Below are 10952 nucleotides of genomic sequence, written 5' to 3'. Positions count from 1 at the left end.
GGGATGTGTGGGACACGAAACACAGGGACAGGAAGGATGTGGGACACAAAGGACACGAGGGGGACATAGGTCACAAAGGACGGGGGACATGTGGGACACGAAGACAGGGACGCAAAGGATGGGGGGGACACGAAGGACAGGGGACTTGAAGGACACGGGATGTGAACCTAGGCGCAAAGGGCAGGGGGACATGAAGGAGGGGGTGACATCAAAGGTGGGGGACACATCAAAGGTGGGGGACACAAAGGATGGCGGATACGAAGGGCCTGGGGACAGATGGCAGCGAGGACAAGCTGTTGGGGGAGAACACGGCGAAGCCACTTCCCTGGGCAGTTGCTGAGGAAGGTGAAAAAAGCCTCTTTGCAGCTTAAAGATGTTTTTTAGAATTCAGTAACAGAAAAACCATTCCCATGGAGGGGCCGGGAGTGCGGGTGCTTGCTCCCGCTTCCAAATCATGACCGAGCCTGCAGTTCACTCGGTTGCAAGAAAGCAACTAATACTCGTTAAAAAATAAAACCACAGAGTAAGTGGCTGCTTCGAAAGGGGACTTTTCCAGAAGGCTCCTCATCTGCAGCACCTGGGCATCTTGTCCAGGGTCACAACTATTGCCTGGTGGATTTGCAACGGGGTTTCCCAGGAATAGGAAAATTTCACCCGGTGGTAGGGCTGGTTGGGACCACTGGCCACGTGGCACTGGGCATCCTCCTTGCCCTGCGCAGGTTGCTTGAGCTGGATGGTCTTCCGGGGGGGTGGGCGGTGTGTGTCCCAGCGAAGCGCTGGGCGGGCGCCGGGGAAGCGCCATTTCATGCCCCTCTTGTCTCCCCGCCATGCTGCAGCTCCTGATCGCTCGCCGGAGGAGAACCAGCTGCTACTTCTACCCCCGCGCCTGGCCCAGCGTCAGGAGCGCGGACTGGTGGGAGCGGGTGGTCCTGAAGGAGTTTGGGCCCCAGGACTGGCTGGAGAAGTTTCGGATGTCCAAGGAGACCTTCTTCTACGTCTGCAACCAGCTGCGGCCTGGGCTGGCTCCGCACAGCGCCCACTTCCACCCCACCCTGCCCCTGGAGAAGAGGGTGGCCGTGGCTCTGTGGCACTTGGCCACCAATGTGGAGTACCAGACTCTCAGCCCGCTCTTTGGCGTGGGGCCCTCCACGGTGCAGACGTGTGTCCGGGAGGTGAGCTACGCTGTCGTCTTGCTGCTGAAGCCCCTCTACCTCCGGTTGCCCAACGAGAAGGAGCTGGAGAACATGGTGCGCATCTTCCGCACGCGCTGGGGCTTCCCACACTGCATCGGTGCCCTGGACAGCCTTCACATCCCCATCCACCCGCCCCTGCGCCTCAGCGCCGACTACTGCAACGGCCAGGGCTGGCACTCCATCCTGACGCAGGCCACCGTGGATGGGCTGGGCCAGTTCTGGGACGTCTCCACTGCCTTCCCCGGCAGCATGGAGAACAGTGCGGTCCTGGAGAGCTCCAGCCTGTGGGTGCTGGCCAAGGAGGGCCGGCTGTGCCCCAACCCTCCCAAGCACTTCATGGGGAAGGCGCAGAAGTACGTGCTGCTGGGCGATGCCACCTACCCCTTGCAGGACTGGATCCTCAAGCCCTACCAGGAGGACGAGAACCTCACCCAGCGGCAGCTGCAGTTCAACTACCGCCTGAAGCGGGCACACAGCGTGATCGAGAACGCCTTCCTGCGCCTGAAGGCGCGCTGGCAGATCCTCCTGAAGTGCGATGACTGCAGCCTGGAGCTGCTGCCCACCCTCGTCCTCGCCTGCTGCATCCTGCACAACGTCTGTGAAGCCCACGACAACCCCTTCAACGAGGAGTGGCTGGAGGGCACTGAGCCGACCGAGCTGCCCAAGCCCTGCCAGCCTGCACCCGCCGCCATGGAGGATGGCCGGGCTGAACAAGTGCGCGAGCTGATGTGCCAGTACTTCGAGAGCTGCGGGGAGGGCTGACGGGGCCAGGGGCGAGAAGCAGCCCTGTGCATCCTTGCTCATGGACTTCCCACGGACTCCGGCAAACGTTGGCCCAGTGGTACCGGGCTGTTCGGCAAAGGACTGCACCCTCTCGCCTCTGTCAAAGGCTGCTGGCCACACTGGCCGTTCCCGGGGCGGGGAGGGGGTCGCCTGCGTCACGTTCGTGCTGTTTTTGCCGCGGTGGTTTCAGGCAGTGGAATGTATTTTGTGACCTTGCTCTCTTCCAAGATTTGAGCGGTCTGGTGGTGTTGTGTGCTGTGTGAGCAAAGCCGGGATCGGGGCTGGGAGAGGGCTGCCTGGGTCTCCCTTTCCTGGGAGCGTGCCTCTGTCCTGAGGCCCCTCCGTCGGGCCAAAACCAGCAGGAGGCTTGAAATAAGAAGGCAAGTCCCCTTTGAAGGTACGAAACTTGCTGCGTAAACACGCTTGGGAAGGGAAGAGAAGGAAGAGGCATAGCAGTGACTTGCCAGGGGCTGGCACAGCCCGGAATGAAATTGCATCTGCAAACTCCCACTCTGCTGCTGCTCGGGCTGCACGTGCTGCCCTTGGGGGAGCGGGCTGAGCCACCACAGCCTGGTGTCCCTCCTCGCTCCTCTCCAGAGGGGTTTGCCGTGAGGGTCCGTGGCTTGGCCCCCAAGGTCCCTCCCCAAACCACCAGCCAGCTCTTTCTGCTGGCACCTCTGATCTCTGCTCCCAGCCCGGCTGCAGTGTGAGCAGAAACATGCAGCTGTGCCCCACATATCATCTGAGAAATCGAGCGGCTGTGGTTTATTTCCCCGCTGTCCTCCCGCCGCAGGCTAGAGCCTGGTGGCACGCTGCCTCCGCCGTGCCAGGGCAGGGCCGGCTGCCGGAGTGCCAAGGTACCTCCATCAGCACTTTGTTGGAAGGTGGTAGGCGGGGGGGAACGGCACAGACACGTCCCGCTGTGCCACCCTTCCCACCGGGCCAGGATCCGCTGCCCGCGGGGCTGGGGTGTCCCAGCTGGAGCACTGGAGGTGGCTGGCAGAGCCCCAGCGGGGATGAACGTGGCACCCCGACTACCGGAAGGAGCGCGGCTGCCGGCTTTGCCCCGCCACTTTGGTGTAGGAGAGGCGTTATGGTGGTGTCTGCGAAGGCGCCTCGTGGCTTGGGGCCATCTCCGGTGGGGACCCCGGCCCTTGGGCAGCAAAGCTCCCCGGGGAAGAGGCTCCCCATGGCTCAGCGAGGCCTCCAGCACCCCGGCCTCCTGCCCCTCTCACGCTGGCCTGGACGGCCATGGGGCGAGGGGACAGCACTGGGGCCCAGGGACAGGCGTGGGGGGGGGGCGGCCATGGGGCAGCCACTCCACTCCCCCGCCTCGGGCCTGCGCTCCACCGCTACCGCGCATGCGCCGCCACTGACCCCGTTCCCCCGGCCGCTCCCACTCGGCGGGAGCAGGGGGAAAAGGCAGCACCCCCACACGCATGGGCGGGCTCAGGGCGGCTCTGCCCTCCCCTACCCGGAAATGCGATGGTAGGAGCCGCCGGCGCGGTCACGTGAGGGAGCAGCATGGCGGCGCGCGGTGAGTGGGGACCGGCCCGGGGCGCGTCCGGCCCCGTCGGGGCTTCGGCCCCGCCCCCGGCTTGGGCCGTTCTCCCCGTTCCCTCCGTCCCATCAGGGCCCGGCCCGGCGGCTCCGGCTGAACGGGGCCGGACTGGCGCGGTCGCGGCGGGACGTCCGTGTCGGTCCCGGGGATCGGGTTACCCCGGGGCCGGGCGCTTCCCGTGGGATCAGGCCTGGCCCCGGTTCTGCTCGGTGCACCGGCACAGGGCTGGGACTTGCCTGCTGCGCCGGGGCACCCCCTTCGCCCCCGCGGTAGCTGCCGGCCGGGCCCTCTCTGCCCTCCCTGTCCCGGGGTGAGGGACCGGCTGGCGGTTGAGGGCGCCCCTGGCCCCGGGGGCTGTGCCCAGGGCCCCCCCTCACCCCCTTCCCCGTCCGCAGGCGTGTGACCGGAGGGAGCCCCACCAGAGGCCTGTGTGCGACCGGATCCTGCCCTCCTGCTTTCCCCGGCGCCATGGTGACAGAGAAGGAGGTGGAGGCCATCGGCCGGACACTGGTGGACGCGGCCCAGCCGCTGCCTGCCCGGTTCCGGGCCCTTTTCACCCTCCGCAACCTGGGCGGCCGCGCGGCCGTGGACTGGATCAGCCGGGCCTTCGGGGATGGCTCTGCACTGCTGAAGCATGAGCTGGCCTACTGCCTGGGCCAGATGCAGGACGAAGCGGCCATCCCTGTGCTCATCCGGGTGCTGGAGGACACCAGCCAGGAGCCCATGGTCAGGCACGAGGCGGGTACGATGGCAGCTCCTGCGGCTGTGGGTGCAGGGGAAGAGTCCAGCCTGCAAGTGGGACTTGTGGGTGCTTTCCCCGCCATACCGAACAGCTCGTGATGGCCTGAGCCAGCTTAGGCATCATGGCTTGGAAAAGCCTGAGGCGTGTAACCGCCTCATGATGTGGTGAGCCCTGACCAGCCCTGGCTGGACTGGTTGGCCGAGCCTTCCCGTTCCTGCTGGCCAGGCTGGCTCCTGCTGTGTTTATTTGCCTGGCTGTTCCATTTAGGATCAGTCAGAGTCAGGCCCATGTCCCTGCTTCAGAGCAGGGCGAGGCTTTGCCAGAGGATACGGCAGGGTCCTGTTGTGGATACGGCAGGGTCCTGTTGTAGACACCTTGATAATGTCTTCACACATCCTTCCTTCAGGTGAAGCTCTGGGTGCTATCGGGAATCCTGATGTGCTGGATATCCTGAAACGCTATTCAGAGGATCCTGTGGTTGAGGTGAGGCTCTTGGGGGGGTCATTTCCCGTGGGGTGCAGCGTTGCTGGCCCAGGAGGGTGCAGCAGCCCCTGGCCATGGACAGGGACACCATGAGCAGCATCCTGCTGTGTGCTGGCACCCAGCTGCCGTCAGGAAGCCCTGGGTGCCCTCCCAGCACTGTACGGTGCTGTCCCGCAGCCAGGGCTGTGTCCCCGTCCCCACAGGTGGCAGAGACATGTCAGCTGGCAGTGAGGAGGCTGGAGTGGCTGCAGGAGAACAAGCAGGAGCCGAGCCGCAGCCCCTACCTCTCTGTGGATCCTGCTCCCCCTGCCGAGGAGACGGACGTCGCCAAACTCCGCGAAACCCTCCTGGATGAGTCGTGCTCGCTGTTTGACCGCTACAGGGCCATGTTTGCCCTGCGAAACCTGGGGGGACAGGCTGCTGTGCTGGCACTAGCAGACGGTAAGGGCTAGCGCAAGGCTGCCTGCAGTCTCCTCGCTGTAAGTCTGTAAAGGTTAATCTGGGATTAGCCCTTCCCAAATCCAGGGCTGCCAGAGCTGTGAGTCTCCTCTTAGGCTCTTCACGTGTTTGTTTGTAGAGCTGCAGTCCCCCTGCTTGCTTGCTTGCAAGAGCCACATCGCAAAGCGCTTGGTGCTCTCTGGTGTTTCACAGCCCCCTTGCCATCTTCCAGGTCCCCTTTCTCCGTGGGTCCGGGTGGGAGAGGGCGCAGTCTGTAATTTTGGCTTGGGACCAACCAGTCTGACCTGGTGTCTCCTGGTGGGACCTGGCCCCAGGGTGTCGGGGCCCTGCTCTCCCGTTCTGGACAGTCAGAGGCTGCCAACCTCGTCCTGAGGTTTGGGAATAGCTCTGGAGAGGGGACTGAATGTCTCCTGAGTGGGGAGGGGGCAGACCATAGCCCAGGAACCATTTGGACACAGCCCAAGGGAAGTGAAAGAGGCTCTCCAGCCATCTGGGACGAGCCGAGGGCACGTTTGCACCGTGAGACGAGGCGTGCAGGGATCTGTGAGCTGCTGCAGCACGGGAGGGCTTGAGACCGTGGCTGTGCTGGTGGGGCAGGGCCCGCGGGCAGCACAGGCTCCCCGGGGCAGGCGAGGGTGCCGGCAGCTGCCGAGAGGGCGGGTGCTGCCATCACAAGAGGGCGTCCCTACGCCGCCGGGGCACGGCTGCGGGTGTGTGGAGCCGGGGCTGCCCTGGCTCTGTGGGTTCAGTGAGCGGGGTGAGACAGCCCTTCCTGTAGGTGTTTTGTCCCCTTCCCCAAAAGCCCCCATGGGTCTGGGGTGGTGGCTGCCAGCTCTAACCCCCAGGCCAGCCTGCCCCATGGCTTTCCCTGGCTTTTGGGTGGGGTGCTCTAGCTAAGCATCCTAGTGCACTTTGGGGGCAGTGGCAGCTCACTCTCGCCTTCTCCCCGCAGGTCTGCGCTCCGGCAGCGCCCTCTTCCGCCACGAGATCGGCTACGTGCTGGGCCAGATGCAGGATGAGGCCTGCGTCCCGCAGCTGACGGCCACGCTGCGCAGCTGCACCGAGAGCCCCATGGTGCGCCACGAGTGCGCCGAGGCCCTGGGCTCCATCGCCCGCCCCTCCTGCCTGGAGACCCTGCGTGCCTTCGCTCGTGACGAGGAGCGGGTGGTGCGGGAGAGCTGCGAGGTGGCGCTGGACATGTACGAGTACGAGAACGGCGCCCAGTTCCAGTATGCTGACGGGCTCTGCAAACTGCAGGCCTCTGCCTGAGCCCTGGCTTGGGGGGGGCGCGGGCTGGGCGCGGTGCCTCCCACCCCCCTGCCAGCTGCGCTTTCATGGCCGCCTCCGTCGACATGGATCTATGCCTTGCTGTGGCGGAGGTGGAACTGGATTTGCTCACTGGCACGATTACAGACACCTTCTCCCTCCAAATCCAGGCTGAGCTGCTACTTGCCCCCCGCCACCCCCCTGTTTCCTGGATCTGCCCCTCTTTCCCTGCCAGGATCAGCACTGCCTGCCCGCAGCCTGGCTCGGGGCTTGGACCGGGTGGGCTCCGCTCTGCACGTCGGAGCCTGTCACGGCTGCGTGGGGCCCGGGGCTGCTCTGGGATTGTACTGCTGTGGCAGCTCAGTGTGAAACAGCTCTGCTTTCCCTGCCGGAGCTTTGCTGGGGGGCCAGGGCTGGCTTTGGGCACTCGCTCTTGTCGCTTGTAGCTGTGCGATGCCTCGAAATAGCCCTTGGTGCTGGTGCCGAGCCGGGTCCCTCCTTACCTCTGCGGTGGAGGAGCTGCTGTGGGTTTGGCCTCTCCTGTCGGGGCAGGCCAGGGCTGTGCTTGCAGCAGCCTTTGCCCTGGGATGGGGGTTGTTTCATGGCAAAGTTTGGAAGATTTGGCTGCGCTTTTTCTTTCTGCAGGGAATGGGGCTGCCATTAGGGCTTACAGGGTGAGGCAGAGCCTGCCCAGACTTTCTCCTGCATTTAACCAGACCTGGGAGGGCTGAGGCTGGTGTCTGCTGCCGTCACCCAGCACCCAAACCCCCTGGGCAGCCCAGCGTGGGCACGGAGGGGAGCAGGCAGGGAATAAAGTGCTGGTGGGGTGAGCTCCTGCGTGAGTCGAGTTGTGATTTAGCCCTTGCCCGGATGCGGGGTGCACCCAGCACCACAGGGCTGGGTGCCGGTGGGGAGCCCCGGGGCTGCCATAATAGAATTATAGAACAGAATCATTTAGGTTGGAAAAGGAAACTGCAAACTGGAATGAAACTGGCATTTTTGTGGCCAGGATCTGGCCAGGGGCTACCTGGGTGCAGCAGAGCCAGGACGTGTGCCGGGGTGGAGGAGGGCCGGGGAGTTGAGCCCTGACTTGGCACCGAACCCCACGGGCACCTTCAACTCTCCCCAGCCAATCCACCCTGGGAAGGGTTGGGGTTTTTTTTTCTCAAGGCTGCTGCTGGTTCGGGCCAAACCCTGCCCAACCATAGTGGGAGGAGAGAGCATGGGGTGGGGTCCCTGATGGCATGGGGTAAAGCCCCCTTCCCACAACCCTGGCAGGCCCAGGGAGGAGGGCAGACATCGCCCATGGGGTGCCCCAGGAGCCCCCCATGGTGCTGCCCAGGGGAGGGTCTGGTGGGGTGCTGCTGCACCGCAGGGACCGCAGGTCCCTGCTGACGGGGCTTTTCCCCTTGACCGAAGTCTCCCTGTGAGTTGCTCCTGGGCTCAATCCTCTTAGTCCCTAAAGCCGCTGCTGCGGCCAGCTCGGCATCCCCGGGGCTCTGGTGCTTGGGGACACGTCTGGGGTGGGGACCCCCAGTCTGGCCCAGTTCAGAACCCCTTGGAAGGCGGTTTTACTGGAAACATGACCAATTTTGGTCACCTGTACATGCTTACTGGAAGTCAGGCCTGTGTGCCCAAGTGCTGTGGATAGGATCGCTTGTGTGTGACGTGGAGGATGAGGGCCACCAAACCTCAGTTCCTCGGCACTGGAGACAAAAGACCTGATGTTTTCACTGTTTTGGAGTCAGCAGCTGTTACAGGGCTTCTTGCCCCCCTTCCCTTATCCTCCGTAGCCCCGGGGTGGTGGGGAGGACCCACCCAGCACCGCCAAACTCTGGGGTGTCTCTGCACCCATCTCCGTCCCCCGCGGATGGCGGCGCAGGGCAGTGGGACGTGCCGTTTCCCCCTTGCCACGTTATCGGTGTAAGGCGGCTGCCAGGTCCACATCGGGACCTTGTTCGCATGCGGGCTTCGGCACGCTGCCAGCGAGTTTCCCCGGTGTTTGCCGGTGTGTTTGTCCCCACTTAACCGCCCCGGCTGCTCTAACCCTTGCTCTCCGCTGTTCTCCGGTGTTTCCACAGGTGACTCACTTGGACCACACAGGGTTGTTTCCAAATCTCTCTGCACCAGCGTTTGCCTCCACTCCCCCATATGCTTTTTAAACCCAAATTGGAATGAAACTGGCATTTTTGTGGCCAGGATCTGGCCAGGGCCGACCTGGGTGCAGCAGAGCCAGGATGTGTGCCGGGGTGGAGGCGGGCCGGGGAGTTGAGCCCTGACTTGGCACCGAACCCCACGGGCACCTTCAACCCTCCCCGGCCAATCCACCCTGGGAAGGGTTGGGGTTTTTTTTTCTCAAGGCTGCTGCTGGTCTGGGCCAAACCCTGCACCCTCCTGGTGCAGAGGGCATCGCTTTCGGGTGGTGCCTGGACCCTGCACCCCTCTGCAGGCTGCTCCTCACCGGAGGAGCGTTTTTTGGGCACTGGGGTGCTGCAAGTAGTGGCCAAGGCGAAGCTCCGGGGAGGTGACAGCCCCTCGCCATGGGCTGCTTCACTGTGGCTGGACTCTGCGCAGCAAAGGGGGCCCCGCAGGAGCCCCCCCGGCATGGGGCTGCGGCACCCATCCCCTCTGCCCATCACCTCCCGCCTCGGAGGGCACCGTGTCCTCTGGGGCAGGGCGCTGCTGTTGGGATTTCACACCATCTGTTCGGGGGATCCGGGGCCTGCTGAGGGATTTAACCAAGCTCAGGGGAGGCAGGGGGAAGCCTTGGGGTGTCCCTCCCCATCCCTGCCTTTGGGGGTTCTCCAGCTGCAGACGATTCCTCACTCCCAGGGGGAAGGAGGTACCTGCGGTGCTGCCAGAGGGGCAGATCGTGGGGACCCTGAGCCATGTCGGAGCCCGCTGGTTGCCCCCCAGGCTCAGCCCGGCAGGGCTGTGCCCGGATTAGCAGGCGCTAAGCTCCTTCCTGCGGATGCTCTGTTCTTCGGTGGCAGCGGGCGAGCGGCTCCCGGTCGCACGGAGGGTGAGCGGCACTGCTGCTTGGCATGGGGACCCCGCTGTCCCCGTGAGCCGCCGGCACCGAGGAGCCTTGTGGACCCCGATGCCATTTCTCCCGCGTGGCAGAGGCTTTGGTGGCTCGGGGCTGGGGTGCGGGGGGAGCTGGCAATGGCCCTGGCGGGAGGCACCCCACTCCCCGGCACTGGAGGGGCATGGGGGCCACGGCACTTGCTGCAATCTCCCCCCGAGGAGGATGGGGTGCTGTACGTGGACTACAAGCCCCCCGCCCTGGACAGCATCCGCCTGCCCCGCTATGTCCTTTACCTGGTGATGGCGGCCACCCTGGTGCTGTTGGTGGCATATGCTATCGTGGGGCACCTCATCAAGGACCTGGTGCACGATTTCGCCGGTGAGTGCTGCCCAGAGCGGGGTTGGTTGAGCTTTGGGGCTCCTTATGGGGCTGGGTGGGGGGCAAGAAGGGGGTCCCGCAAACCCAGAGCCTTTGCCGTGGTGGGGATGTGCTGCTGACAGCTCCCTCTCTGTCCCCGCAGACTGGGTGTTCGGGCCCAAGCCGGAGGAGGAGAAGGCGGTGATGGCCGAGGGGACCGTGCCGGAGGTGGAGTGGCTGGCGGAGGACGGGGTGCCGGCAGAGGGGAAGCCAGAGGGCGAAGGCACCGATGCCCTGCCCGGCATGGACATCCCGCTGGGGCTGCTCGCCGCCCCGCGCAGCTCCGTCTCCTTTGCCGACTCCCGCAATAAGAGGTTTTTCTAGTGCCAGGGGGCACCCCCCACACGCACCGGCACCCCACAGCCATGCCTGGCCGTCGGGTCACAGCACGACCCACAGCCCCAGAGCCGGGTGCAGGGGTGACGCTGCCTGGCACTGACACGTGGCTTCACCGTCCTCAGCACAGCCCCACACGCTTATCTCGGGGCTGCTATTGCTGCCCCCCAATAAAGCAGCCTGCCCCAGCCCTGCTCGCTCGTCCCGTAGCCAGGCATGGGGAGGTGGCAGGGCTGGGACACCCCGACCTTTGTCTGGGGACAGCAGCATCCCTCGGCGGAGCATCACCGGGCATGGGTGCGTGGGGAGGGACACACGTGCAGGTGCACACGCGTGGACACACATGTCAGTGTGTAAAGGTGGGTGCTCGGAGGTACGAACCCCTGGTATGGGGGCACACCCCGGGCGTGGGCACAGACACGCGTGGGCGCAGCGGGCATGGGCAGGGGCACGCATGCGTGCGCATGGAAACACGGACGCATGCGCCTGCGGGGAGGCACACGTCAGCACAACCACGTGCAGACGCACGGGGGGGGCAGGCAGACGGACAGCTGTACGCTGAGGCTGGATTTGTCCCCGCCAGCCCCCTCGGTGCCCTGACGCTGCCAGGCCATGACCTCTCCTGATGGGGCAGAGCTCAGTGGCACCCACAGGTGCCCCCAAAGCCAGTCTTGGGGGGCGAAG

At 64.8% G+C, this 10952-nt stretch overlaps 2 protein-coding genes across 2 annotated transcripts; both read left to right on the top strand.

The window, feature by feature from the left end:
* The first annotated feature begins 289 nt into the window (after positions 1 to 289).
* On the top strand, positions 290 to 2193 carry LOC104254068 (uncharacterized). The gene is made up of 2 exons (XM_059831883.1): positions 290 to 345; positions 837 to 2193. The coding sequence occupies exon 2, from the start codon at positions 972 to 974 to the stop codon at positions 1953 to 1955; it is 984 nt and encodes a 327-aa protein (XP_059687866.1). The 5' UTR covers positions 290 to 345; positions 837 to 971; the 3' UTR covers positions 1956 to 2193.
* Positions 2194 to 4005: 1812 nt separating this feature from the next.
* On the top strand, positions 4006 to 6815 carry DOHH (deoxyhypusine hydroxylase). The gene is made up of 4 exons (XM_059831884.1): positions 4006 to 4279; positions 4686 to 4762; positions 4966 to 5203; positions 6174 to 6815. The coding sequence occupies exons 1-4, from the start codon at positions 4006 to 4008 to the stop codon at positions 6488 to 6490; spliced, it is 906 nt and encodes a 301-aa protein (XP_059687867.1). The 3' UTR covers positions 6491 to 6815.
* The last annotated feature ends 4137 nt before the right edge of the window (positions 6816 to 10952 follow it).

The sequence above is a fragment of the Gavia stellata genome, chromosome 32 (assembly GCF_030936135.1).
Source record: "Gavia stellata isolate bGavSte3 chromosome 32, bGavSte3.hap2, whole genome shotgun sequence".
In the NCBI taxonomy this organism is placed as follows: domain Eukaryota; kingdom Metazoa; phylum Chordata; class Aves; order Gaviiformes; family Gaviidae; genus Gavia; species Gavia stellata.
The sequence above is the reverse complement of the archived record's forward strand: the minus strand, read 5'-3'. Positions and strand labels throughout refer to the sequence as shown.

Coding starts and splice junctions, on each gene's coding strand:
- LOC104254068 (XM_059831883.1), top strand. CDS start 972: ATGTCCAAGGAGACCTTCTTCTACGTCTGCAACCAGCTGCGGCCTGGG.
- DOHH (XM_059831884.1), top strand. CDS start 4,006: ATGGTGACAGAGAAGGAGGTGGAGGCCATCGGCCGGACACTGGTGGAC. Junction 4,280..4,685: donor CATGGTCAGGCACGAGGCGG/GTACGATGGCAG, acceptor TCCTTCCTTCAG/GTGAAGCTCTGGGTGCTATC. Junction 5,204..6,173: donor TGTGCTGGCACTAGCAGACG/GTAAGGGCTAGC, acceptor TTCTCCCCGCAG/GTCTGCGCTCCGGCAGCGCC.